Raw genomic sequence first — 26,550 nt, 5'->3', positions numbered from 1 at the left:
AGGGATTATATCAGGCAGCTCAAGAAGAGCTGGAACGTCTGGCAAATCTGCTTCTAGAAATCCAAACAAGGGCATATTTTCATCAGATCGAGGAGAAAGTGGAGTTTGCACCCAGTCAATCTGCCAGGCAGGGTTTGTTTCGGAGCTCCCTGGGTGGAGCAAGCAGAGCATTTTCCAAGGACGAACAGCTTTGACAAATTATAACCAACATCCCACGAGGATCGCCAGGATTTGGGAAAGCAACGTTCATATTTTAAGCTCGACACCAATTTGGTTTCCTCAGCATTAAAATAAACTGTCACCTGCTAATAATTTTCTTCTTGGTTTCAAAGAGTTTGTTTGTTTGTTTGTTTGTTTGTTGGAACAAAGAGGGGAGAGAAGCCATTATGATCATTATCCACAGACGCAATCCACCGCCAGTCCCCACAACTGGTTACGGGTCCATGCTGCAAGCCAGGGCGAGGCCCCATCAACCAGAGGAGGTCCCATAGAAATGAGGCCTTTACATTACATAGCTGGCAACAATTCAACGAAGAGCTTCTTGCTCACTCCCGCTGTTTCTCTTGTGGTGCTGTATGCCACACATCCCCAGCACACAGCCAGGCAGCACCAGGGCAGCAGAACACCGTCCACGGACCCTACCCCCAAAGGTCCCAGGACCTGGGAGAGGGAGCCTTCCCCTACTGATCCAAGATGAATTTGCATTTATTTAGCCTGGGAGTTTGTTTCCGCTAACAGGCCCTGATCCAGGCGGCTTTCCACTGATCAGGACCTATTAGAGGTCAATATGAGCCTGAAGGCAAGGGCCGCGGTTCTGACTCCAGCCGCCAAGCCGCGCTGCCCTGAAGGCAAGGGCCATGGTTCTGACTCCAGCCGCTAGACCGCGCTGCCCTGAAGGCAAGGGCCACGGTACTGACTCCGGCCGCTAGACCGCATTGCCCTGAAGGCAAGGGCTGTGGTACTGACTCCGGCCACTAGACCACGCTGCCCTGAAGGCAAGGGCCGTGGTACTGACTCCGGCCGTTAGACCACGCTGCCCTGAAGGCAAGGGCCGCAGTTCTGACTCCGGCCGCTAGACCGCATTGCCCTGAAGGCAAGGGCTGTGGTACTGACTCCAGCCGCTAGACCACGCTGCCCTGAAGGCAAGGGCTGCAGTTCTGACTCCGGCCGCTAGACCGCATTGCCCTGAAGGCAAGGACTGTGGTACTGACTCCGGCCGTTAGACCACGCTGCCCTGAAGGCAAGGGCCGCAGTTCTGACTCCGGCCGCTAGACCGCGCTGCCCTGAAGGCAAGGGCCGCAGTTCTGACTCCGGGTGCTAGGCCACGCTGCCCTGAAGGCAAGGGCTGTGGTACTGACTCCAGCTGCTAGACTGCGCTGCCCTGAAGGCAGGGGCCGCGGTACTGACTCCAGCCACCAGGCCGCACTGCCGTGAAGGCAAGGGCTGTGGTACTGACTCCGGCTACTAGACCGCGCTGCCCTGTAGGCAAGGGCCGTGGTACTGTCTCCGGTGGCTAAACCGCGGTGCCCTGAAGGCAAGGGCCGTGGTACTGACTCTGGCTGCTAAGCTGCACTGCCCTGAAGGCAAGGACCGCAGTACTGACTCCGGCCGCTAGGCCGTCCTGCCCTGAAGGCAAGGGTCGTGGTACTGACTCTGGCTGCTAAGCTGCACTGCCCTGAAGGCAAGGGCTGCGGTTCTGACTCCGGCTGCTAGGCCGTGCTGCCCTGAAGGCAAGGGCTGTGGTACTGACTCTGGGTGCTAAGCCACGCTTCCCTGGACTCAAGGGCCGCTGCTTTCACTCTGACTCTTGGACCTCAGTGTGGTGAGGACCAAGACAGCCAGGTAGACAGTAACCACTGTGTCCACACACCCGCTATCCCCCTCGATGGGGGATGGGGTGTGCACACACCACCACACTCTCTTTCTGCAGTTAATAAACCTGTTTCAAACTTTACCTAAAAGTGGGTGTTTGGTTGAAGTGCTGGGGAAATCTCAGCTCAGGTTACAAAGGCTGGTGCACGTTCTCTCCACGGTGAGGGAGGGATGGACTGGGCAATAAACTTATACTGGTCGGGCTTCTGACCGCGCAGGACAGTACCTAAGGCTGGGGAGCTGAGGGGAACTGGCTGGTGCCTTTCTCTGTGTGATTCATGAGAGGCTCTGGGAGCCTCCATGCAATGTAGCTGGCTGAGGGGCTCCACATGCTGTTGTGCTGATGCCATGGTTCCATTGTTTGGACAAGGCCGCTGGATGGGATGAGCAGTGTAGGACACTCCCTATAACCCCAGCCCTTTCTCTTTGGCAGATCTTGGGCTCGGGGAGCAAACACTTTGAGCCTGTACAACTGCTGTAGATGAAATTGTTTCCCTTTCATTGCTGGACTATAGATTTCAAGAGATTTTAGTGTTGCCCTGGGCAACACTGGAATCTTTTAGGCTATGGAGCTGACCATCCGTTTCTTCTGAAAACAACCAGGGATCTTTGAAAGGGAGGTCCTGGATGGGCTGCCGGACTTCTGGCAGTAGCCCAGATCCACGAACACCTTCTCATTGTAGTAGCTGATGCCATGGTTCCAGCAGCCAAGTCTGCTGTCTAAACTGTCCGGGACAGCAGTCCTGGCAACCAGTTTGCCTTCTTCCACCATTGCTGCAAACTCCTGTCTACTGTCCTCTGGTAACGTCTCTTTAGATTTTGTTTTCCCCATGACTCAGGGAGACTCTTGGTTTGCAATCTTGAGTTGCAGACTTCCTGACGAATAAAGTTTGTGACCAAACAGATCCAGCCTCTCTGAATCTTTGTCTTTTGGCATCAATGCCTGTTGTCCTCGTCTGTCCTGCTCATTGGCAGCTGCCCTTAAGGGAACCTGAGGAGGGAAGAGAGCAGAAATGGTCATGCCCCTTCAAGGGGATGTAGCACCTCCTCTCAGCTCGCTTTGCCGTGGGAAGCCAGAAGGAAGGCGTCTGCCAAAACACCTCAGCCGGCTCAATGATGGCTTCGTTGGTTGGCAGAGCTACCCTGGCAGGGGCTGTCGATACCAGAATGCCTGCCAGCTTGTGGAAGCATCCACGCCCCTCTTCTGCCTGGATGTCAAGCACAGAGGCCATACTTCTCAGTAGATCTGGATGAGCCCCTGTGGTCCTCTGGCAGCAGGGAATCACTTGCTGGCTCAACACCTCATCTGGTGATGAGATGACATAGGCGCTGGAACTAGAAGTCCAGGTTGGGGGTGGGGGTGCTGCTGCACTCCCCCCCCCCCACTCCCCAAAATGGTTTCCATGACAGTATATAGCAGCTGCACTATAAACATTGTTCCAGCTCCCCTGTGAGACGAGGATGCCACAGACTTTTGAGGTGGGGGCTGACCAATGTCTTGTAATGAAGAAGCTGCCTGAGAGACTTCCTGCTGGTTGGTACTGATCTTGGTATGGGGAACCAGAGCTGGAGGCTGTTGGTGCCGATGCCCCCAAATGCTCTTGAAGATAGTGAGCAAAAGGGTCGAGGGGAGGTCCTAGCCGGAGAGGTGATGTCCCACAGTGTCCAGAACTGCCATTGGTACAGGCCTGGACCCATCCTCATCCGGACCATTGTCACTTAGAAGGAGGCCAGTGCTGAGGTTGCTGCATGGCCCATGGTGCCCAGAACTGAGAGGTGGGTATGTTCCCCAACCTGAATGGGATACAGATGGCCTCACCTCTGAGTCAGCAGAAGAAGAGTCTGAGAGCACTGACAATGGAAGGGCAGAACCTGCTGAGACTGAGAGGGGTGGCAGGACTGGCGACACCATCGGAGGTATCCCCCTTGAATGCTCCAGCTTTTGTGCAAGCTTGGGAGGTAACAATACTGCAGGCTCTTGACGCAGCGAGATAGGTGCAGGCATTGGTACTGGTTGTAAACCTTCTTGTACGACCTGTGATACTGGTACCAAGAGGCTAAGCAGGTCCCTTGCAGCTGCGCATGTCTCCAGAGTGGTGGGGAGGGGCGCTGCAGAGATCTTTCAGGGGATGGCCACAACAGACCTGGCACAGGTTCCAGAGACAGCAATCTCCTCTCACTAAGAACGGCTGTACCGGGTCAGACCAAAGGTCCATCCAGCCCAGTATCCTGTCTGCCGACAGTGGCCAATGCCAGGTGCCCCAGAGGGAGTGAACCTAACAGGCAATGATCAAGTACTCTCTCTCCTGCCATCCATCTCCATCCTCTGACAGACAGAGGCTAGGGACACCATTCCTTACCCAGCCTGGCTAATAGCCATTTATGGACTTAACCACCATGAATTTATCCAGTTCTTTTTAAAACACTGTTATAGTCCCAGCCTTCACAACCTCCTCAGGCAAGGAGTTCCACAAGTTGACTGTGTGCTGTGTGAAGTAGAAGTGTGCTCCAGGGAGAGCCTCTCCCCTGAATGTTTCGCAGAGTCTCTGCCTCTACTTGGCTCCAGTACTGAACTTGAGGAAGGCCTGAGCCTTTTCTTCAGTTCCAATGACTGGGACAGAGGACATTTCCAGTGTGGCACTCCACACTGGAACTGACATCCTGGGGGCGCTTTCTCCAAGTGATGACTCTGATGAAGGGCAGAGGGCTGCCTCCATAAGTAAGCACGTGAGCCTCTGTGTTGCCTTTCTTTAAGCAGGGCTTGATCCCTTTACAAACGGGACATTTGTCACTAATGTGGGATTTTCCCAAATGTTGTAAGCAGGCCAGTGTGGGTCGCTGACTGGTACAGGCTTAGCACAAGTCCAGCAGGACATAATCCTGGCGAGCTGGGCATCATTCTGGTACTGATGCCATTACCGAAAGATAAAAGTGGTCAAAAAAGGCCTAAACCACAACCCTAGCCCTGAGAACTAGCTAATTTCTAACCGCAGCAGGCTATAGACACACAGGAGTGAGGGACACATTTGTCATAAGCAGCCTGGCATTGCTCTGACAACCATCAGTGGCAGTAAGAGGAGCTGAGAGGGACAGGGTTGCTCGCTCGGGTTCCACAGAGGGAACATTCTCCGACATTCCCCTGTCACGAGGTGCACACCTGCAGTGCAAGGTGCCCGTGCAAGCAATCAAGGATGAACCTGGAAAGCTGAGGCTCACGGGGAAGGGGAGAGGACACGGAATAATTTACACCAAAAAGGCCAACACTTTGTGGTGCTCAGTGCCACTCGTCAGGGTTTGGCTTCCAGTCCATTGTCAGGGGAGTGGGTGGGGCTCAGCTTGTTCCCTTGGTCAAAGGTAGGTTCCTGATTCCCTAGCAGGATTACGGTCATGGGCGGCGCGTCCTGCAGGCTGGGGAAGGCTGCGCCAACCCAAACAGCCCCGCATGGCCCCGCTCACACTTCTTCCCGAAGCCCGGCTAAGTGCTTGCCCTTCCCCCTTGACCCCAGCCCCAGCATGTTGCTCCTCTTCAGGGACTGGGCTAGGGCGACTAGGACCTGGGGTGGTGGGGCCACCCAGTGCCGGGGGGAGGAGGAGGGTGGAGGCACTGGGGCTGCCCGGCCCATGCTAGGGGGGGCTGCTCTTTGCTCCGGGGCTGCGAGCCACCTGCCCTGCATCTCCCGGCCGATGCAGGGGGCGGTCCCCGAGCTCTGAGCTGCTGTAGGCGCTGGAGATCCTTCAAAGCTCCCGGTCTCCACAGGTGTCGGGGGTACCCAGAGCTCTGAGCCCGGGAACCCTGGAGCTCCAAGCCCCCACAGGCTTGGAGCGGCCCCCGCAGCTGCCCAACCTCTGCAGGCAGCTGGGCTCCCCAGTTTGTCAGGGATGTTTTCAGTAAAAGTCAGGGACAGGTCACGGGCTCCAGGGAATTTTTCTTTGTTGCCCGTGATCTGTCCCTGACTTTTACTGAAAATATCCCTGACAAAATCTTCATCTTATCCATGACACACAAACATGCTCCAAGCCTCTCTGCCAATGGCGCTATTAACACTTTCGTTTCGTAATTTGGGGAGTCAGGTGGGAAATCAAGCATTAACCTCTTGCTGACAAGCCCATCCTGGACTAGAACCTGGGAGTTTACATAAAAGATTTCTGTGGGAATCTATTCTCCAGCCCTGTATCCTAGTTACAGTGCTGTGCAGTGATTTGTAGGTTATTCCTATAGGTGCATTCCCTCTGGGCACCCAGTCTCTGTTTCCTGTGTAGGGTGGCAGAGAATCCAGCTACACATTACTCCTGGCAGTAATGTATTTACCATTGGACTGAGTCTTTCTCCCTCTGGCTCCAGTGGGTTTAGATCCAGGCCACCAGCATGTGAGAGGCAACAGCCAGAGGTGCAAAGAGAAGCAGGATACACAGATGAACTTTCAAATTGTCCAGTGGTGCACCACATGCAGTTTCCTTCTCACCTGTCCTGTGCAGCCTTGCCAAACCCTGAAGCTGTCTGCCTACCTTACTAGCACATGCTCACATTAGCACTAGCTTACACATGCGTCCGACGAAGTGGGCATTCACCCACGAAAGCTCATGCTCCAATATGTCTGTTAGTCTATACGGTGCCACAGAACTCTTTGCTACCTTACTATGTATCAGGAACCCAGGAACAAATGAAGCTTTGGGAGAGTTTTTTCCACTTTCTGCAATCTGGTAGCCTGGGAGGGGTGATCAGTTATTCAGAGATTCCAAGGCTGAAGGGTCACTCTGATCACCTAGTCTGACCTCCTGTAAAGCACAAGCCAGAGAACGGCCCCACCATAATTCCTAGCCTAGTTCCTTCAGAAAAGCAGTACCAGTGCTGGAGAACCATCACAGCCCTTGCTAAGTTGTCCCAACGGATAATTACATTCACTGTTAAAAATGCACGCCGTATTTCCAGCCTTCACTTACCCAGCGTCACTTTCCAGCCACTGGCTCTTTTTAGACCTGTCTCTGCTAGACTGGGGAACTCATGATTAAATCTCTGTTCCCCAGGTAGGTACTTACACACCCAGCCCAGGGCAATAGCAGAGGCTAATGCATCCCTGCCAGGGCATGTTTCCACCTGAGCTGCCAGGGGACGGCCTTTCCCTCCAGTACAGTGGCTGAGGAGGTGGCTTCCAGGGGTCTGTCCCTTTCACAGTGACCGTTTGAACCTAAACAAGATGTTAACTCTGCCCTAAACAACGTCTCACTGCTGCACAGCTGCTAGCTGTGGAAAGTACAAGGAATGGTGAATACCTACTGTTGCCAGGTAACAGCATCCACTGTGCGGCCAGCCACCTTCATGAACCTGTAGGAAAGAAACGAAGAAACCACGTAAGCCTGATATTGAGCAACAGACACTCCTCCCAACTCACACGATGGCAGATACGGTCACTGCACGGGCTGCTGCTGAGCTGGATTACTGTGTCCTTAAATGGAAAGAACCAGCCAACCAATTATTATAAGCGCCGGCTGCATCTCCAGCTCAGAACACAGGAGGAGGAGAAAGCCAACCCACGATCAAGGCCTTGAGCATTCTTGCAGGACATCAGATCTATGAGGATTATGGAGGCACTTTAGGAGCCCCATAGTTAAGGTGGCAACAAGATACGTGCATGAATTAGTCTCTTGATAGTTCCTGACTCAGAAGTCTAAGCACATGGGAGATGCTCATCCCCACACAATAGTCATTGTTCAATTAGAGTTCAGCTTGTTCAAGTGTATTTCCTCGCATGCCTAATACCCAAACCAAGGCAGTTATAGATCATAGTTCCCATTCACACCCAGCACACTGCCAGTCTCCAAGCATTAGCTTTCTGCCACCAACACACTAACGGCCTCTCTAGTCCTGTCACCTCCTCGTCAGCAATATCATCACCCTCAAGGCTCACATCAGAAACCATACCCCCTAAATCACACTGCAATGCAGTCTGTGACTAGTTTGTTATAAAACATATTATGAATATACACACAAAAATATCGATTTGCATACGTTAATGACAGTTGTGTGTGTGTGTTGTGCGGTGAGCATTGTACTGTGATGTTTTTGGGAAGTCACTGTAACCATTGTGACATACAGGAGAGTTCTCCAGCCCCATCTCATCGCCTGCCCTGTAACCTGGGGGGCCCTGCAATGCCTTGCTGCTGTAGCTCCCAGACAAACAGCCACCAGCATGCAGGTGCCCCTGCGTCGGTTTGTAACTGCAGCCTGCCAGCCGCATTCTGGTTCTCACCAGCCTGGGTTACTACAACACATCCCCACTCCTGGATTCCTCTCCAAGATGTATTTCTCTAAACCATTCAGCCCTCTCCTGGACAGTCCAGAGATATTAGGTCCATTGTCTCTGTAAGGGAACAATACACAATTTGCCACCCTAAATGGAGTTACCCAGACAATGTAATTTAAATACACTGGATTGGATTAAACAATAAAACCAGATTAACAACAAGGGAAGATAGGCTCTTAAGTGAGACTGAGTACAAGTCAAGAGACATAAAAGTCAGCAATGGTTGCAAGAAAAAGAAAGATAAACACTTTCTTACGTAACAAACTAGATTTGATTCCATGTAAATTCTTTACCACATCCTTCAGGCAGTATTACTGACCAAAATCTTCAGGCCATAGTCCAGCGGTTTGTCTTTTGTATTCTTAGGCGCAAAGAGGGAGACGGACAGGCAGAGAGAAATCCCTTGCGGTGTTTGCCCCTCACTTTTATCATTCAGCCTATTAATTTGATTTGGTGGCCCCTAGTTCTCATGTAATGGGAAGGAGTACTACGTAAGACTTCCTTATTTACTTTCTCCACACCAGTCATGATTTTATAGACCTCTGTCATATCCCTCCTTAATTGTCTCTTTTCCAAGCTGAAAAGTCCCAGTCTTCTTAATCTCTCCTCGTACAGCAGCTGTTCCAGACCCCTCATCATTTTTGCTGCCGTTTTCTGAACCTTTTCCAAATTCCAATGTATCTTTTTTCATAGAATCATAGAATCTCAACGTTGGAAGGGACCTCAGGAGGTCATCTAGTCCAATCCCCTGCTCAAAGCAGGACCAGTTCCCATGTTTGAGATGGGACAACCACATCTGCGCACAGTATTCAAGATGTGGGCCTACCATGGAATTATATAGAGGCAATATGATGTTTTCTATCTTATGTCTCCCTTTCTTAATGAGTCTCAACATTCTGTTTGCTTTTTTGACTGCAGTTGCACATTGAGTGGATGTTTTCAGAGAACTATCCACTATGACTCCAAGATCCCTTTCTTGAGTGGTAACAGCTAATTTAGACCCCATCATTTTACATGTATAGTTGGGATTATGTTTTCCAATGCATTACTTTGCATTTGTCAGCATTGAATTTCTTCTGCCATTTTGTTGCTCAGTCACCCAGTTTTGAGAGATCCTTTTGTAGCTCTTTGCAGTCTGCCTTGGACTTAACTATCTTGAGTAGTTTTGTATCATCTACAAATTTTGCCACCTCACTGTTTATCCCTTTTTCCAGATCATTTATGAATATGTTTAATAGGAGTGGTCTCAATGGAGACCTCTAAGGGATACCACTATTTACCTCTCTCCATTCTGAAAACTGACCATTTATTCCTACCCTTTGTTTCCTGTCTTTTAACCAGTTACCAGTCCATGAGAGGACTTTCCCTTTTATCCCATGACAGCATACTTTGCTTAAGATCCTTTGGTGGGGCACCTTGTCAAAGGCTTTCTGAAAATCTAAGTGCACTATATTCACTGGATCCCCCTTGTCCACATGCTTGTTGGCCCCCTCAAAGAATTCTAGTAGATTGGTGAGGCGTGATTTCCCTGTACATAAACCATGCTGACTATTCCCCAAGAAATTATGTTCATCTACGTGTCTGACAATTTTGTTCTTTACTATGGTTTCAACCAGTTTTCCTGGTACTGAAGTCAGGCTTACCAGCCTGTAATAGCCGGGATCACCTCTGGAACCTTTTTAAAAAATTGGTATCATATGAGCTATCCTCCAGTCATTTCGTACAGAAACTGATTTAAATGATAGGTTACAGACTACAGTTAGCAGTTCTGCAATTTCACGTTTGAGCTCCTTCAGAACTCTTGGGTGAATCCCATCTGGTCCTGGTGACTTATTACTGTTTAGTTTATCAGTTTGTTCCAAAACCTCCTTTACTGACATCTCAATCAGGGACAGTTCCTCAGATTTGTCACCTAAAAATAATGGCTCAGGTTTGGGAATCTCCCTCATATCCTCAGCTTTGAAGACTGATGGAAAGAATTCATTTAGTTTCTCTGCAATGGCCTTATTGTCCTTGAGTGCTCCTTTAGCATCTCAATCGTCCAGTGACCCCACTTGTTGTTTAGCAGGCTTCCTACTTCTGATGTGCTTAAAATTTTTTTTTGCTATTACTTTTTGAGTCTTTGGCTACCTGTTCCTCAAATTCTCTTTTGGCCTTCCTAATTAAGACTAAAGCAGACTGTTAAGAACTTCAAAAAGATCTCACAAAACTAAGTGATTGGGCAACAAAATGGCAAATGAAATTTAATGTGGATATATGTAAAGTAATGCACATTGGAAAAAATAACCCCAACTATACATACAATATGATGGGGGCTAATTTAGCTACAACTAATCAGGAAAGAGATCTGGCGTCATTGTGGATAGTTTTCTGAAGATGTTCATGTAGTGTGCAGAGGCGGTCAAAAAAGCAAACAGGATGTTAGGAATCATTAAAAAAGAGATAGAGATAAGATGGAGAATATCTTATTGCCCTTATATAAATCCATGGTACGCCCACATCTCGAATACTGTGCACAGATGTGGTTTCCTCTCAAAAAGATATACTGGCACTAGAAAAGGTTCAGAGAAGGGCAACTAAAATGATTAGGGGTTTGGAATGGGTTCCATATGAGGAGAGATTAAAGAGTTTAGGACTTTTCAGCTTGGAAAAGAGGAGACTAAGGGGGGATATGATAGAGGTATATAATATCATGAGTGGTGTGGAGAAAGTGAATAAGGAAAAGTTACTGGGGGCAGGGATAGCTCAGTGGTTTGAGCATCAGCCTGCTAAACCCATGATTATGAGTTCAATCCTTGAGGGGGCCATTTGGCCTTGCTAGTGAAAGCAGGGGGCTGGACTCAATGACCTTTCAGGTTCCCTTCCAGCTCTATGAGGTAGGTATATCTCCATATATTATTTACTTGTTCCCATAATATAAGAACTAGGCGCCACCAAATGAAATTAATGGACAGCAGGTTTAAAACAAATAAAAGGAAGTTCTTCTTCACACAGCGCACAGTCAACTTGTGGAACTCCTTGCCTGAGGAGGTTGTGAAGGCTGGGACCATAACAATGTTTAAAAGGGAATTGGATAAATTCATGGTGGTTAAGTCCATTAATGGGTATTAGCCAGGCTGGGTAAGGAATGGTGTCCCTAGCCTCTGTCTGTCAGAGGGCGGAGATGGAGGGCAGGAGAGAGAGTACTTGATCATTGCCTGTTAGCTTCACTCTCTCTGGGGCACCTGGCATTGGCCATTGTCAGTAGACAGGACACTGGGCTGGATGGACCTTTGGTCTGACCCAGTCTGGCCATTCTTATGTTCTAATTATATTTTTACATCTCACTTGCCAGAGTCTATGCTCCTTTCTATTTTCCCCACTGGGATTTAAATTCCACTTTTTAAAGGATGCCTTTTTGCCTCTCACTGCTTCTTAAACTTTGTTGTTTAGCCACAGTGGCACTTTTTTGGTTCTCTTACAATGTTTTTTAATTTGGGATATACATTTAAGTTGTGCCTCTCTTATGGTGTCTTTGAAAAGTTTCCATTTAGCTTGCAGAGATTTCACTTTTTAATTTCTGTTTAGCTAACCTCATCATTTTTGTGTACTCCCCCTTTCTGAAATTAAATGCTTGGGCCACTGTGATGTTTCCCCCACCACAGGGATGTTAAATGTAATTATATTATGGTCACTGTTACCAAGAAGTCCAGCTATATTCACCTCTTGGACCAGATCCTGTGCTCCACTTAGGACTAAATCAAGAATTGCCTCTCTTCTTGTGGGTTCCAGGACTAGCTGCTCCAAGAAGCAGTCATTTAAGATGTCAAGAAACTTTATCTCAGCATCCCGTCCTGAGGTGACATGTACCCAGTCAATATGGGGATAGTTGAGTCTTGGGGTAAGTTTATTATCTGGTGTGTGTGTGTTTGTGTTTGTTGGGGTGTGCTTGCTGTTGGTCTGCTTGTTTGGGGGACCATGTGCTGACCATGGTGTTAGGCAAGGCTGAGTGGGTTTGGGGTGCAGGAGGGGGCTCCAGACTGGGGGGTGGAGCTGAGGGATTCAGAATGTGGGAGGGGGCTGTGCGCTGAGGCAGGGGGTTAGGGTGTGGGAGGGAGTGCAGGCTCTGGGGATGAAGGGTTTGAGGTGCAGGAGGGGGCTCCAGGTTGGGAGGTGGGGACGAGGGATTTGAAGTGTAGTAGGGGATTGCGGGTGGAGGTAGGTGGTTGGGGTGCAGGACAGGGTACTGGCTCTGGGCTGAGGGTGCAGGCTCTGGGGTGAGGCCAGGGATGAGGGGTTCAGGATGTGGGAGGGGGCTCTGGACTGGGTAGGGGGTTGAGGTGCAAGGAGGGGGTGAGGGGTCTGGCTGGGGTTGCAGGTTCTGGGGTAGGGCCATGGATGAGGGGTTTGGGGTGCAGGAAGGGCCTCTGGGTTTGCAGGGAGCTCAGGGCTGGGGAAGGGGCTTGCGGCTGGGGTGCAGGCTTACCTCAGGCGGCTCCTGGTCAGTGCGCAGCAGGGATAAGGTGAGCTCCCTGCCTGTCCTGGCACTGTGCTTCACCCCGGAAGAGCCAGCAGGTCCGGCTCCTAGGCAGGAGGTTCCATGCGCTGCTCTTGCCAGCAGGTACCTCCCCCCAGCTCCCTTGGTCATGGTTCCTGGTCAATGGGAGTGCGGAGCCGGTGCTTGGGGTGGAGGCAGCATGTGGAGCCCCATGGCCTCCCCACCTAGGAGTTGGACCTGATGGCCACTTCTGAAGTGCAAAGCGGTGCCAGGACAGGCAGGGACTAGCCCGCCTTAGACCCACAGCACACCGACTGGACTTTTAACAGCCTGGTCAGTGGTCCCTTTTCGACTGAGTGTTCCGATGGAAACTGGACACCTGGCAACCCTACCCAACAGGACAGTTGTTAGTACCTTTAATCCCATCTAAGAATTGGTCAGACAAGGAAGATTTCTTTCTAAAATCTCTCTCCAGCTAACAGGTGGAGGAAAGAGGGATGTTGTGCAAATGAAACTCTCATTTAATGACATCTGAATTGTTTTAACGGTCCCCCTCCCTGCTCCCGTTATCATTAATTAACGGTTCAAAGGTTGAGGAATGTTGCTTTTGCCATGATACTAAGCAGGCTGTGGTCTCTGCACCAAACCCCAAACCTCATTCAGCATCAGTGTCACAGAGTATGGGGGAGTCCGGGCCCTGCACCCCTCTTCCTGGGACTCACAGTGACTCTCAGCCAGCCAGTAAAACAGAAGGTTTATTGGACAACAGGAACGCAGGCTACAGCAGAGCTTGTAGGCAAAACCAGGACCCCTCAGTCAAGTCCTTCTGGAGGTTCAGGGAGCTTAGATCCCAGCTTGGGATTCCCTGAATTCCAACTACCCAGCCCAAAACCGAAACTGATCAACCCTCTCCAGCTGGCCCCTACCTTTGTCCAGCTTCCCTGGCAAAGGTGACTACTCCTCTACCCCCCTTCCTGGCTCAGGTTACAGGCTCAGGTACCATCCCTCACCTAAAGTCACTCTCTGCTCTCCCATCCCCCATGCAGACAGTCCCTACTGCATCACAACCAGTGTATGTTGGCCACTGATGGGGTCACGTTCATTTCTTTGACTCTTTGGCCCATTTATTAATACAGAGGAAAGATGAGACAATCAAGTGAAAAAACTTCAGGGGGGGAAAGGGACCATTTTGGAACTCTTCTTATTCTGCATAAAACCAGTGTTCAAAGAAAGATTCTAATTCTGCTCAGGGTTCAATTTTGTGTTTGTTTTGTACAAATATCAGTAAAATGGCAAAACAAAGGCTTGAAGATCCCACTAAACTTAAACGTTCCGACTCAGTTAAACCCCGGAGTTAAAGATAAGAGTCATGATCCTTCACCTCCTTAGAAGAGCCAGATCTAGGCATGACAAGCGCTCGATAAGGATTCCTACTGGTGTATAATGTAATTCCTGTGCAGATGTTGCTGGCACATACGTACAGCCCAGCCTCGCTACAATGCTCTTCACAGTAACAAACCTTGGACTACAACGAACCTGGTCCCTGGATCCCCCCTCGAGCCCCACTGCGGTGCTGGGGCTGGAGGAGCTGTCGCCCCTGCCCCACAGGTCTCTTTTGCTCCAACACAGAAGAGGCTTGGATCCCAAGGGGGTCGTTATAGCCCGGGTCAGTGTGCTGTGCCAGAACAGCCTTGGTTCAGGAGACATTGTTAGTGTTAGAGCAGCACAGAGGCCCCATAGGGTTAGTCATCAATTGCAGGCCAGAAGGGACCATTTATGATCATCCGGCTGTTTGAGCTGCAGTGTCTCTGGAAAAGACATCCAGTCTTGCCTTAAAGGCTGCCAGAGATGGAGAACCCACCCCCTCTAGGTTGTTAATGAATCAGTATCAGGATGGACAAAAACGGATCATTTTTAAAAAGTTAAAAATTTGATTTAAATCAGGTTATTTAAATTAAAGGCAGGTTTACTCATAAAAATGAACCTACTTAAAATTAAATTTGAAATTGACAAAATATAATCCATTGACGCTATATAAACACAAGCTGATCAGCCGGCCCCACCAGTGGGTGCTGAGCACCCGCTATTTTTTTTCTGTGGGTGCTCCAGAACCAGAGCGCCCACGGAGTTAGCACTTGTGATTGAATACGTCTTGCAAGCTCTTCGCTCTTCCATGTTGGATCTGATTTTGACCACCAGGGACGAATTAGTTGCGAACGGGAAGGTGGTCGGGAACTTGAAAGGATGTGATTATGATCTGATAAAATTCAAGGTCCTAGAAAGGAAGGACATGAGAACAGCAAAACTGGACTTCAGACAGGCGAGTTCAACAGACTCCGAGAAATAGCAGGCAAGATCCCATGGAAAGACCAATCAGGGCTGTCCCTAGCCATTTTGGTGCCCTATACAGCCCCCCGCCCCCCCACGGGTGGGTTGTGTGGGGGCCCAGGCCTCCGTGGGGAGGGGGGAGGTGGGCACCAAGCCTTTCCCAGTGGGAGGGCTGGGGAGAAACCACTCCCCAAACCCAGCCTGCTGCGCTCTGCTCCTCTGGCTCCCAGCCTTGGGGGGCAGGAAGGAACTGCCCCCCAGCACTCACCGGTGGTGTGGCTGGGAGCCAGGGCAGCGGAGTGGGATAGGGTCGGGTCACTCCACTTACCATGCGATGAGTGCAGATCCAACCCCTGCAACCGTCCTCAAGGGTGTGGGGGCGGAGGCAGGGTGGGAAGAGGTGGGGCAGAGCAGGGGCAAGGCCCTGCGGAAGAGGCAGAGCAGGGGCTGGAGCAGCACTCAGCTGCGCAGGGCACCAGGAAATGTGGTGCCCCAAATTTCCTGGTGCCCTACGCAGCTGCGTATTTTGCGTATCAGTAGGGATGGCCCTGAGACCAATTAAGAAGAAAAAGAGTCCAAGGAGACTGGCAGTTCCTAAAAGATGTAAACTGGAGGCTCAACATCACGCTATTCCAACACAGAGGAAAGATGCATGCCACAGGAGACCCGTTCGGCAGCACAAGGAGCTTTTTTGCTATCTAAAAACCAAAAGGGATCCATACAGGAAATGGAGGGAGGGGCATGTCACCAGGGAAGTAGACAAGCGAATAGCATGAACATGCAGGGACAAAATGGGGAAAGCCAAAGCAAAGAATGAGCTACAGCTCATAAGGAATGTTAGAGACAACAAGAAGGGGCTCTTCAAATAAGAACAAAGAAAGTTCAAGGGTGGTATGGGTCCGCTGCTCAGTGAGGTGGTGAGCTGGTAACAGAAGATGATAGGATGGCAGAGTTGCTCAATGCCAACTTTGCTTCAGTCTTGTCCCAAAAAATAACATGTGACCGAACAACTAGCGAAGTTACTATAGCAATAAAGGGGAAGGGATGCAGATCGGGGTAAGTAAAGAACACATCAGAGATCTTCTGACCAATTTGAATGAAATCAGATCCGTGGGGCTGGATGCTATTCATTCAAGGGTGCGGAAGGAAATAGCTGAAGAAATCTCAGACCCACTGGCAAGAATATTTGCAAACTCGGTCTTCATGGCTGAGGATGTGAGGGAGATTCTCAAACTTGAGCCAGTCTGAGGCACTGTGCCAGACTGAGGTGTCAGTAAAGGAGATTTTGGAACAAATTGATAAACTAAACAGCAATAAGTCACCGGGACCAGATGGGATTCACCCAAGAGTTCTGAAGAAACTCAAATATGAAATTGCAGAACTACGAACTGTAGTCTGTAACCTATCATTTAAATCCACTTCTGTACCAAATGACTGGAGGATACCTAATGTGATGCCAATTTTCAAAAAGTGCTCCAGAAGTGATCCTGGTAATTACAGACAGGTAAGCTTGACTTCAGTACCACACAAACTGGTTGAAACTGTAGTAGAGAACAAAATTGTCAGATACAGAGATGAACATAATTTGTTGGGGAAGAGTCAACATCGTTTTTGTAAAGGGAAATCATGCCTCACCAACCTACTAGAATTCTTTGAGGGGGTGTTATCTGAATAAAATATGGCCATGCAGATCATTGTTGCTACCACTATTATATTATTGTAAGAAATCTTATACAAAGTGTGTCCAGTCAGGCGTCAATAGAAACGTTATGATTTGCTGAATAGGATTATGCTATTTGTATGCATGTATCTTTGTTGTCCTTGAAATTATGCGTATTGGCTCTATACCTGGATTTCAAATGTTTGCTCCTGGGTAGCCCCCACAAGGTATTTCGCCAGGGGTGAAAATAACTTAAAGACTTGCCAGTACTTCAGAGTCCTGCAGAGGGGGAGGGGCCTCAACTGGAAGAGGTTGGCCTTTAAATCCCAGGGCTTTTAAATCAGGATTTAAAGGGCTCAGGGATTCAGCTGAAGCTAGGAGCTGGGCCCTTTAAATCACTTCGGGATCTACCAGCTGCAGAGGTGGCTAGGAGCCCTGGGGTTTGGGCAGGGGTGAAAGTAATTTACATTTCTTACCCATATGGTCCAATTGCAAGCAACTCACCTCTCCTATGTACTTCATGGATCCCTCCCATTGCATGACATAGAGAAAATAAAGCAACTATTACTACTACCAGGACTGCCTGTAATAAAACTTTACTATTGGAGTAAGTCTGAAAAAGTGAAAACTCACTGTCACATTTTTCTCCGTGTCTTCCCTCCTCCTCCAGCCAGGCTGCGGACACTAGGCTCCGTGCTTTCTCCCTGCCTGGCACTGAGCAGCAGCTGCAGGGACTTCCCTCTAGCTTGCAGTAGGGAGCAGGGAGACTGGCTGAGGGAGGGAGAAGCCTGCCTCCCGCATAAGAACAGTTTAAACTCAGCTGTTCCCTGCGCGGTTCAGTAACATTTCAAAGAGGATCTGCGAGCAGTTTGGACATAGACTCATAGACTCTAGGACTGGAAGGGACCTCGAGAGGTCATCGAGTCCAGTCCCCTGCCCTCCTGGCAGGACCAAATACTGTCTAGACCATCCCTAATAGACATTTATCTAACCTACTCTTAAGTATCTCCAGAGATGGAGATTCCACAACTTCCCTAGGCAATCTATTCCAGTGTTTAACTATCCTGACAGTTAGGAACTTTTTCCTAATGTCCAACCTAAATCTCCCTTGCTGCAGTTTAAGCCCATTGCTTCTTGTTCTATCATTGGAGGCTAAGGTGAACAAGTTTTCTCCCTCCTCCTGATGACACCCTTTTAGATACCTGAAAACTGCTATCATGTCCCCTCTCAGTCTTCTCTTTTCCAAACTAAACAAACCCAATTCTTTCAGCCTTCATTCATAGGTCATGTTCTCAAGACCTTTAATCATTCTTGTTGCTCTTCTCTGGACCCTCTCCAATTTCTCCACATCTTTCTTGAAATGCGGTGCCCAGAACTGGACACAATACTCCAGTTGAGGCCTAACCAGCGCACAGTAAAGCGGAAGAATGACTTCTCGTGTCTTGGTTACAACACACCTGTTAATGCATCCCAGAATCATGTTTGCTTTTTTTGCAACAGTATCACACTGTTGACTCATATTAAGCTTGTGGTCCACTATGATCCCTAGATCTCTTTCTGCCATACTCCTTCCTAGACAGTCTCTTCCCATTCTGTATGTGTGAAACTGACTGTTCCTTCCTAAGTGGAGCACTTTGCATTTATCTTTATTGAACTTCATCCTGTTTACCTCAGACCATTTCTCCAATTTGTCCAGATCATTTTGAATTTTGATCCTGTCCTCCAGAGCAGTTGCAATCCCTCCCAGTTTGGTATCGTCCGCAAACTTAATAAGCGTACTTTCTATGCCAACATCTAAATCGTTGATGAAGATATTGAACAGAGCCGGTCCCAAAACAGACCCCTGCGGAACCCCACTTGTTATACTTTTCCAGCAGGATTGGGAGCCATTAATAACTACTCAATGAGTACGGTTATCCAGCCAGTTATGCATCCACCTTATAGTAGCCCCATCTAAATTGTACTTTCCTAGTTTATCCATAAGAATATCATGCGAGACCATATCAAATGTCTTACTAAAGTCTAGGTATATCACATCCACTGCTTCTCCCTTATCCACAAGTCTCGTTATCCTATCAAAGAATGCTATCAGATTAGTTTGACATGATTTGTTCTTTATAAATCCATGCTGGCTATTCCCTATCACCTTACCACCTTCCAAGTGTTTGCTGATGATTTCTTTAATTATCTGCTCCATTATCTTCCCTGGCACAGAAGTTAAACTAACTGGTCTGTAGTTTCCTGGGTTGTTTTTATTTCCCTTTTTATAGATGGCACATCACAACCATGATCCTCTACTGGGGAGGGCATGCGATAGATTTGAACTTGGAAATGGTTCCTGATTTTGATTGTGTTTTTTGTGTATAGGAGATCCCCTCAGCCCGGGGGCAGAAAAGAACTGCCCCTGCCATGGTCAAACACACCCTTCCCACTCCAACAACAACTGGGAGTGAAATTAACAAGGATGCCAGAAATGGCTTCTAACTCTGGGCTGACCTGTGCAGGGAACAGCTGAATTTAAACTGTTCTTATGCAGGCAGCAGCAGCAGGCATCTCAGCCAGTGTCCCTATTGCAAGCCAGAGCCTAGAGAAGAACCCCTGTTGGGGGGAAGGAATGCAGAGCCTTGTCTGCAGCCTGGCTGCAGGAGGGGGAGGGAGGAGAGGAGAAACCAATGTGACAGTGAGTTTTCCCCTTCCACCTGCTTTTATTAGCTCTGGATTTAAGCTATGCAGCCAAATGCTTGTATTTGTTGTGTATATTAATATTGCAGACAGGGACTGCCCCTGCCATGGTCAAACACACCCTCCCCCCAGCTACTGTAAGTGAAATTAACAAGGATGCCAGAAACTGCTCCTAACCCCGAGGGCTGAACCACTCAGGGAACAGCTGAGTTTAAACTATTCTTATGCAGGGGGCAGGCTTCTCCCTCCCTCAGCCAGTCTCCTTTTCTTACTGGTCCTCTGTACCGGCCAGTACTGGCTTACTTTCACCTCTGTATATAGCCTGCACATCTTGAAGGGACTATTCAAATTAAGTGGCTCCTCAAGGAACATAACTCACATGGGACCATGGGAGACACCTGTCTACAGATAATTGGCTTTCCTGCTATGACTAAGCAAAGTCATGCATGGACATGGCACTTGCTCTCCTGACTCCAAGCTCCAGCCTTTACCTATAATTTTCCACTAGTGGTACAAAGGGCTTTGTTTGAAACAATGGATTTTCCTTCCACATGGCAGAAGACATAAAAGGTGCTGGAAACATCTCCATTTTGTGTCTTCCCTGCCCAAACCTCTGGACTATGGGCCAATACTAATGGGAGCATCTAACCAAGGGACTGAGGAAGAAAAACCAAATGCACAAATACAAATGAGGGATAACTGGCTTGGCAGCAGCACAGCTGAGAAGGATTTGGGGATTATGTTAAGGCTGTGATCCACCATGAGTCAACAGTGTGATGCTGTTATGAAAAAAGCAAATGCAATGCCAGGTTGCAGTAACAGAGGCATAGCACACACGTTACAGGAGGTGACAGTACCACTCTACTCGGCACTGGTTAGGCCTCAGCTGGAGAACTGTGTCCAGTTTTGATCACCAATGTATAGAAAGGAGGTAGAGAAACTGGAAAGGATCCAGGGGTGAGTGACAAAGATGATCAAAGGCAAAGGTGGCAGGTACTGCAGGCCGGGGGAGGCTACACCGCCCCAGACAGCCCCAGGTAGCCCCGCCCATGCTCTGCCTCCAGGCCCCTTCCTGCTTGCCACTCCCTCCTTGGCCCGACCTCAGGCAAGCTTCTCCTCTTCCTGGAAGTGGGCTGGGACTGGGGCTAGGGCGGGCCAGCCTGCTGCCTGGACTTGGGGTGGCTGGGGCTGCAAGCGCTGAGGGGCCCCCGGGCACTGGGGCCACACCTCCCAGGGCTGGGAGTATGCTGCCCAGTGCTAGGGGTGCTGGGATGGAGGGTCAGCAGGGCCTCAAGTAGAAGGGGCAGGGCTAGCCTCCCCGAATGAGCAGCTTCCCATGCTACTCATGATCAAAAGGATAGAATGCAGCCATATGAGCAAAGGCTAAAGGAACTGGGTCTGTTCAGTTGGGAAAAGAGGAGATTAAGGGGGGAATATGATTGCGGCCTTCAAATACTTGAAAGGCTGCCATAAAAAGATGGAGAAAAATTGTTCTCTTTTGCCACAGAGGGCAGGACAAAAGGCAATGGGTTCAAACTACAGCATTGAAGATTTAGATTAAATTTCAGGAAAATCTTCCTAACGCTAAGAGCAGTCGGCCAATGGAATGGACATCTGGGGAGGCTGTGGAAGCTGCTTTCCAGGAGGTTTTCAAAAGGAGGCTGGAGCCATCTGGCTTGGATGGTTTAGACACAATAAATCCTGCATCTTGTAGGGTTTAGACTAGGTGACTCTTGTGGTCCCTTCTAAACCTATTATTCTATGAGTCTATACATTAAACACAAAAAATATTAAGCTGTACATGTTTGCTGTCAAGTTTTAAAGAAAACTCAGACTACTGAACTGGTGGAAATCACGTGCTAAGCACCCAGAACCAGAGTTTGTTGAAGTGCTAAACCAGCTGCTGACAACAGTAGACAGGTGGAATCTCCATCCTTAGAGGTTTTTAAGGCCTGGCTTGACAAAGCCCTGGCTGGGAACTGGTCCTGCTGTGAGCAGGGGGTTGGACTAAGTGACCTCCTGAAGTCCCTTCCAACCCTGATATTCTATGATTCTATGAACAGTAGCCTCTCTTGCAGGTGCAGAGAGAATATTTTCTTCATGTCTGTTTATTCACCTAGTTCAGCTCAATGACTAGTCTATTCAAAGTTACAAAACCAATTGGAGGCTGAAAAAGCAGGAAAGTTTATTTTCCTCTTCCAGTCTGAATAAAAAGTAAGCGTGAGGATGAGATCTACTAGTTCTAAAATCTTGAAGCACATGGTGACCAGAAACAAATTAGTTCAATTCATTAACTACAGATGATACTGCCTTTGTTTAATAAATCTGTTAGTTTTAAACAAAAAATATGTTTTGATGAGAAAAGAGTTTATGTATCCAGGACATTTAAGGTCATTTATTAAATAAAATGCTGTTTTTGTGCATTTTTAATTGCATCTGAAATTCCATCCCAGTAGACCGTGACACAAATCACAAGTAAAAAAATTAATCTCATAAAGAAAAGCATCATAAACCATTTTCTAACATAATTCAAAAAATTAAAAAAGAAATTGAAGAAATGTAAATTAAGCTCTATGATTGCTTAAATAAATGTGTCTAGACACAATGTATCCTCCTGGCAAGCACCAAGAAGCATCCCATTGAGTGCACAGGTTATATTTAGTTGCAAATCAATGGTTTCTCAAGCAGCCAGGGGAGGAAAGGTGGAGGAGTTGCACTGTATGTAAGGGAGCAATATGATTGCTCAGTGCTCCAGTATGAAACTGCAGACAAGCCTGTTGAGAGTCTTTGGGTTAAGTTTAGAGACGAGAGCAACAAGGGTGATGTCGTGGTGGATGTCTGCTATAGACCACGAGAGCAGGAGGAGGAGGAGGTAGACGAGGCTTTCTTCGGACAACTAACAGAAGTTTCCAGATCACAGGCCCTGGTTCTCATGGGGGACTTACTTCAATCACTCTGACATCTGCTGGGAGAGCAATACAGCGGTGCACAGACATTCCAGGAAGTTTTTGGAGAGTGTTTGGGACAACTTCCTGGTGCAAGTTCTGGAGGAACCAACTAGGGGCCGTGCTCCTCTTGACCTGCTGCTGCTCACAAACAGGGAAGAATTGGTTGGGGAAGTAGAAGTGGGTGGCACCCTGGGCAGCAGTGGTCATGAGATAGTCGAGTTCAGGATCCTGACAAAGGGAAGAGAGGAGAGCAGCAGAATATGGACCCTGGACTTCAGAAACGCAGACTTTGACTCCCTCAGGCAACTGATGGGCAGGATCTCCTGGGAGGCTAATATGAGGGGGAAAGGAGTCTGGATGTATTTTAAAGAAGCCTTATTGAGGGCGCAGGAACAAACCATCCCAATGTGCAAAAAGAATAGCAAATATGGCAGGCGACCAGCATGGCTTAACAGAGAAATCTTCAGTGATCTTAAATACAAAAGGGAAGCTTACAAGTGGAAACTTGGACAGATGACTAGGGAGGAGTATAAAGATATTGCTTGAGCATGCAGGGGGTTAATCAGGAAGGCCACCGCACAACTGGAGTTGCAGCTAGCAAGGGATGTGAAGGGTAGCAAGAAGGATTGCACCCTCAGCAAGTTCGCGGGTGACACTAAGCTGGGGGGAGAGGTAGATACGCTATAGGGTAGGTATATGGTCCAGAGTGACCTAGACAAATTGGAGGATTGGGCCAAAAGAAATCTGATGAGGTTCAACAAGAACAAGTGCAGAGTCCTGCACTTAGGAAGGAAGAATCCCATGCACTGCTACAGGCTGGGGACCGACTGGCTAAGCAGCAGTTCTGCAGAAAAGGACCTGGGGATTACAGTGGATGAGAAGCTGGATATGAGTCAGCAGGGTGCCTTTGTTGCTAAGTGTGTCCTAATCTTCTATGTCCGCTGTGACGCTGGTACACCAGGTGCCAGCTCATGCCAAGGCCCCAGGCCTCACTCAACACTGACAAATGCGTATCTGGAAACCAGTCTGACTCACCTGTGTGTTAGAATTATTAAAATAGACATTAGAGTTGAAGAATATGTTTATGGAATGCTAGTAGGATGCTGCAAGTACTGTATTAATCCTACTTATAATGTCTGTCTCCCACACTACAAGATGAGGTTTACATGTTTGCTCTGTAACTGTAAAAATGTTTGGTAAGACTAAATCCCCCCAGTTCGGAGAGAAACAGTATCAAGTGTGACATAACCCCTCTTGTGGTGAACAAATACCTCTTCCCCAACCAAAGACGGTCTACAGAAATCAGACAAGCCATTGTGGACAAAAGACTTTTTTGACTGCTTCCCCCACTGCCTGGAGAGGGTACGTGCCCAAGTCCTTGTCCCATCACAGCTCAAGTGCTGGGGGAAGGGAATAAAAATGCCTGTTAAAAATGTATTATTCCTATGCTGCTGAACTCTGAGGGGTGAGGATTTCTAAGCATAAACCAGGAGTCCCCAGCTGTTTTGCCAGGGTTAGCCCTAAAAGATAGACAGAATCTGCTCACTATAGACGTTTCTATTATCTTTTGAAAGCTGACTAACTCTTTTGTGTGTGAGCTACCTGCTTTAAGCTCGTAAAGAACTCCTGTATTTTTCTTAGTTGATAAACCTTCAGTTTGTTACAGGATTGGCTACAAGTATTGTCTTTGGTTTGAGATCTGAGTACAACTGACCTGGGGTTAGTGACGTGTCCTTGGGACTGGCAGTAACCGGATACTGTTGTGATTTTTGGTGTAAAGTGACCATCTATCACATAGTCTAGCCTGCCTAGGTGGCAAGTAGGCCGGAGAACCCAAGGGACTGTCTGTGACTCCACGGTCAGACTGGTATAGTGCTTTAGGAGTTCCCACTTGTCACTGGGTTGGTGACAGCTAATTACAGACCATATGAGCAGTTTGGGGTTTGTGCCCTGCTCCTTGTCAATCTGCCCTGAGGTTGGCATTTATGGTGTCGAGCCACTGCAGACTGTGTGACAGCCACATGCCCCCAGCTCTGATCCTCATACCCTTCTGTTCCTACCTGCTCCCTTCCTCTTCCATGCTGCTAACCCTCTGGCTCCTGCCCTCCCCCTGTGCTCTTATCCATCTCCTCCACTGTCCCACTCTTTGGCCCCCCCAGGATCCTACCTCTCTGCTCCTATCTGTACCTCTCCTGGATACTACCCCTTCTCCCACCTCTGCCCCCTGGCTTCTGCCCCCTGCTCCCATCTGCCCCTCCCATTTGATCCTAACCACCCTCCCTACACATGACAGCTCCTCGCCCCTCTGCATTCCAGTCGAGGGTTCCTCTTTCTCTCCATGATTCCTGGGCACCAGCAAGGGGGCACTGAGATCTCACCATTTCTGGTGCCCAGAACAGTGGTGTCCCTTGGCAGCCAGGAGGCTCAATTGCTGGGGAAATCCTGCTCAGCCCCTGCAGCCCTCAGCTGGAGCAGGCTTGGTTTAGACAGACTCTTTAGAGAGTTGAGCTGCCAAACTCTAACAAGTCTCTACTGAACGTATGTGAACTGAGGTTTTTCAGTTTCAGTGTGCCCTTGTTGCCAAGAAGGCAAACGGCATTTGGGGCTGTATAACTAGAGGCATTGCCAGCAGATCGAGGGACATGATCATTCCCCTCTATTTGGCAGTGGTGAGGCCTCATCTGGAGTACTGGGTCCAGTTTTGGGCTGCGCACTAGAAGAAGGATGAGGAAAAATGGGAAAGAGTCCAGCGGGGGGCAACAAAAATGATTAGGGGGTTGGAGCACATGACTTATGAGGAGAGGCTGATAGAACTGGGATTGTTTAGTCTGCAGAAGAGAAGAGTGAGGGGGGATTTGATAGCTGCTTTCAACTACCTGAAAGGGGGTTCCAAAGAGGATGGATCTAAACTATTCTCAGTGGTAGCAGATGACAGAAAAAGGCGCAATGGTCTCAAGTTGCAGTGGGGGAGGTGTAGGTTGGATATTAGGAAAAACTTTTTCACCAGGAGGGTGGTGAAGCACTGGAATGGGTTCCCTAGGGATGTGGTGGAATCTCCTTCCTTAGAGGTTTTTAAGGCCCAGCTTGACAAAGCCCTGGCTGGGATGATGTAGTTGGGGATTGGTCCTGCTTTGAGCAGGGGGTTGGACTAGATACCTCCTGAGGTCCCTTCCAACCCTGAGATTCTATGTTTCTATGAATGAGTCATAACTCAGCAGATTCTGGCAGATTTTCCATGGGAATGGCAAAGGTGCTTCCCTGCCAAATTTCAAGACCCTGCTCCAAAGCATGGAGGTGTAACAGTGTCCCAATTAAATGGCTGTGAGATTTTTTTTTAATATAGCCATACAATGTATTTCATATAACCTCATTTTGACAAATGGCTGAATAATTTTAAAACAGCTTCCAAACAACTTCTGCCTGAGGCAGCCACCTCACATGGTGAAACTTTGGCAAAATTTTAAGCACCTAAAACCAGGGTCTTATAATGGAGTAATGAGCAGCCTTAACTGTAGGTTGTTGTTACCTTAGTACTGGACATTTTATATAACACCTTTCACCCCAAAGACTCCAAGAGGATGATTATTCTTGCTGACCCTTCTGCCTTAATAGTATGTTAGAACTATCATCAGGCCTCATCTCTTGAGGAGTAGCGCTCCGTATTATTATAAGGAATAACCGTCTCCCTGGCCTTTTCCATTGGTTCCTGTGCTGTGTGACTTAGAGTAGCCTTGACTGCTCTAGAATGCACTCATCGGTATAAGACCAGGACACCCTCGTAGGGGAGATGCAGCTGTACCCAATGCAACAGTTCTTTTGCCAGTATTACATATAACAGTTCCTTGAATAAAATAAGTATGTCAGCAAAATAATTTTTTGCTGGTATAACCTTGTCTACCCTGGGGCTTTTACAGATACAGATGTGTCAGTTAGGGGCACTGATTTTTCCTCATTCTAAACTGACAGCAAAGTCAGCAAAACTTCTCAGCACAGACCAGGCTTCAGTGTTACACTGAAAAAACAAACAGTCACATTCCCACAGTTCCTAGAGAGAGAACAGCCACCCCGTCCGTCCGTTAGCATATTTCTACTCCCTCCAAGCAGGAAGAGTTTGGTACTTGAGCACTGGACCAGCCAGAGGATACATGCAGATGCAGATAATCTAACCAGCCCTAGGATGTCACTCTTCCATCACACAAATGCTGCTGAAAGACTGGGGATATCAGTAAAAACCTAATTCTACAGAACAGAAGGAAGTTCAGAGACTAGTAGCTAAATCCA

The 26,550-nt window shown here is 48.5% G+C and overlaps 1 protein-coding gene across 6 annotated transcripts in view; it reads right to left on the bottom strand.

The window, feature by feature from the left end:
* HPSE2 (heparanase 2 (inactive)) overlaps positions 1–26,550 on the bottom strand; it is a 277,720-nt gene that overhangs the window by 64,089 nt on the left and 187,081 nt on the right. For all 6 annotated transcript variants that reach the window (XM_030570710.1, XM_030570711.1, XM_030570717.1 and 3 more), the window contains one exon: positions 7,148–7,195. In XM_030570710.1, the coding sequence (XP_030426570.1) occupies positions 7,148–7,195 (48 nt within the window). The remainder of the gene's footprint in view (positions 1–7,147; positions 7,196–26,550) is intronic.

Source organism: Gopherus evgoodei, chromosome 7 (assembly GCF_007399415.2).
Source record: "Gopherus evgoodei ecotype Sinaloan lineage chromosome 7, rGopEvg1_v1.p, whole genome shotgun sequence".
Taxonomy (NCBI): domain Eukaryota; kingdom Metazoa; phylum Chordata; order Testudines; family Testudinidae; genus Gopherus; species Gopherus evgoodei.
The sequence above is the reverse complement of the archived record's forward strand: the minus strand, read 5'-3'. Positions and strand labels throughout refer to the sequence as shown.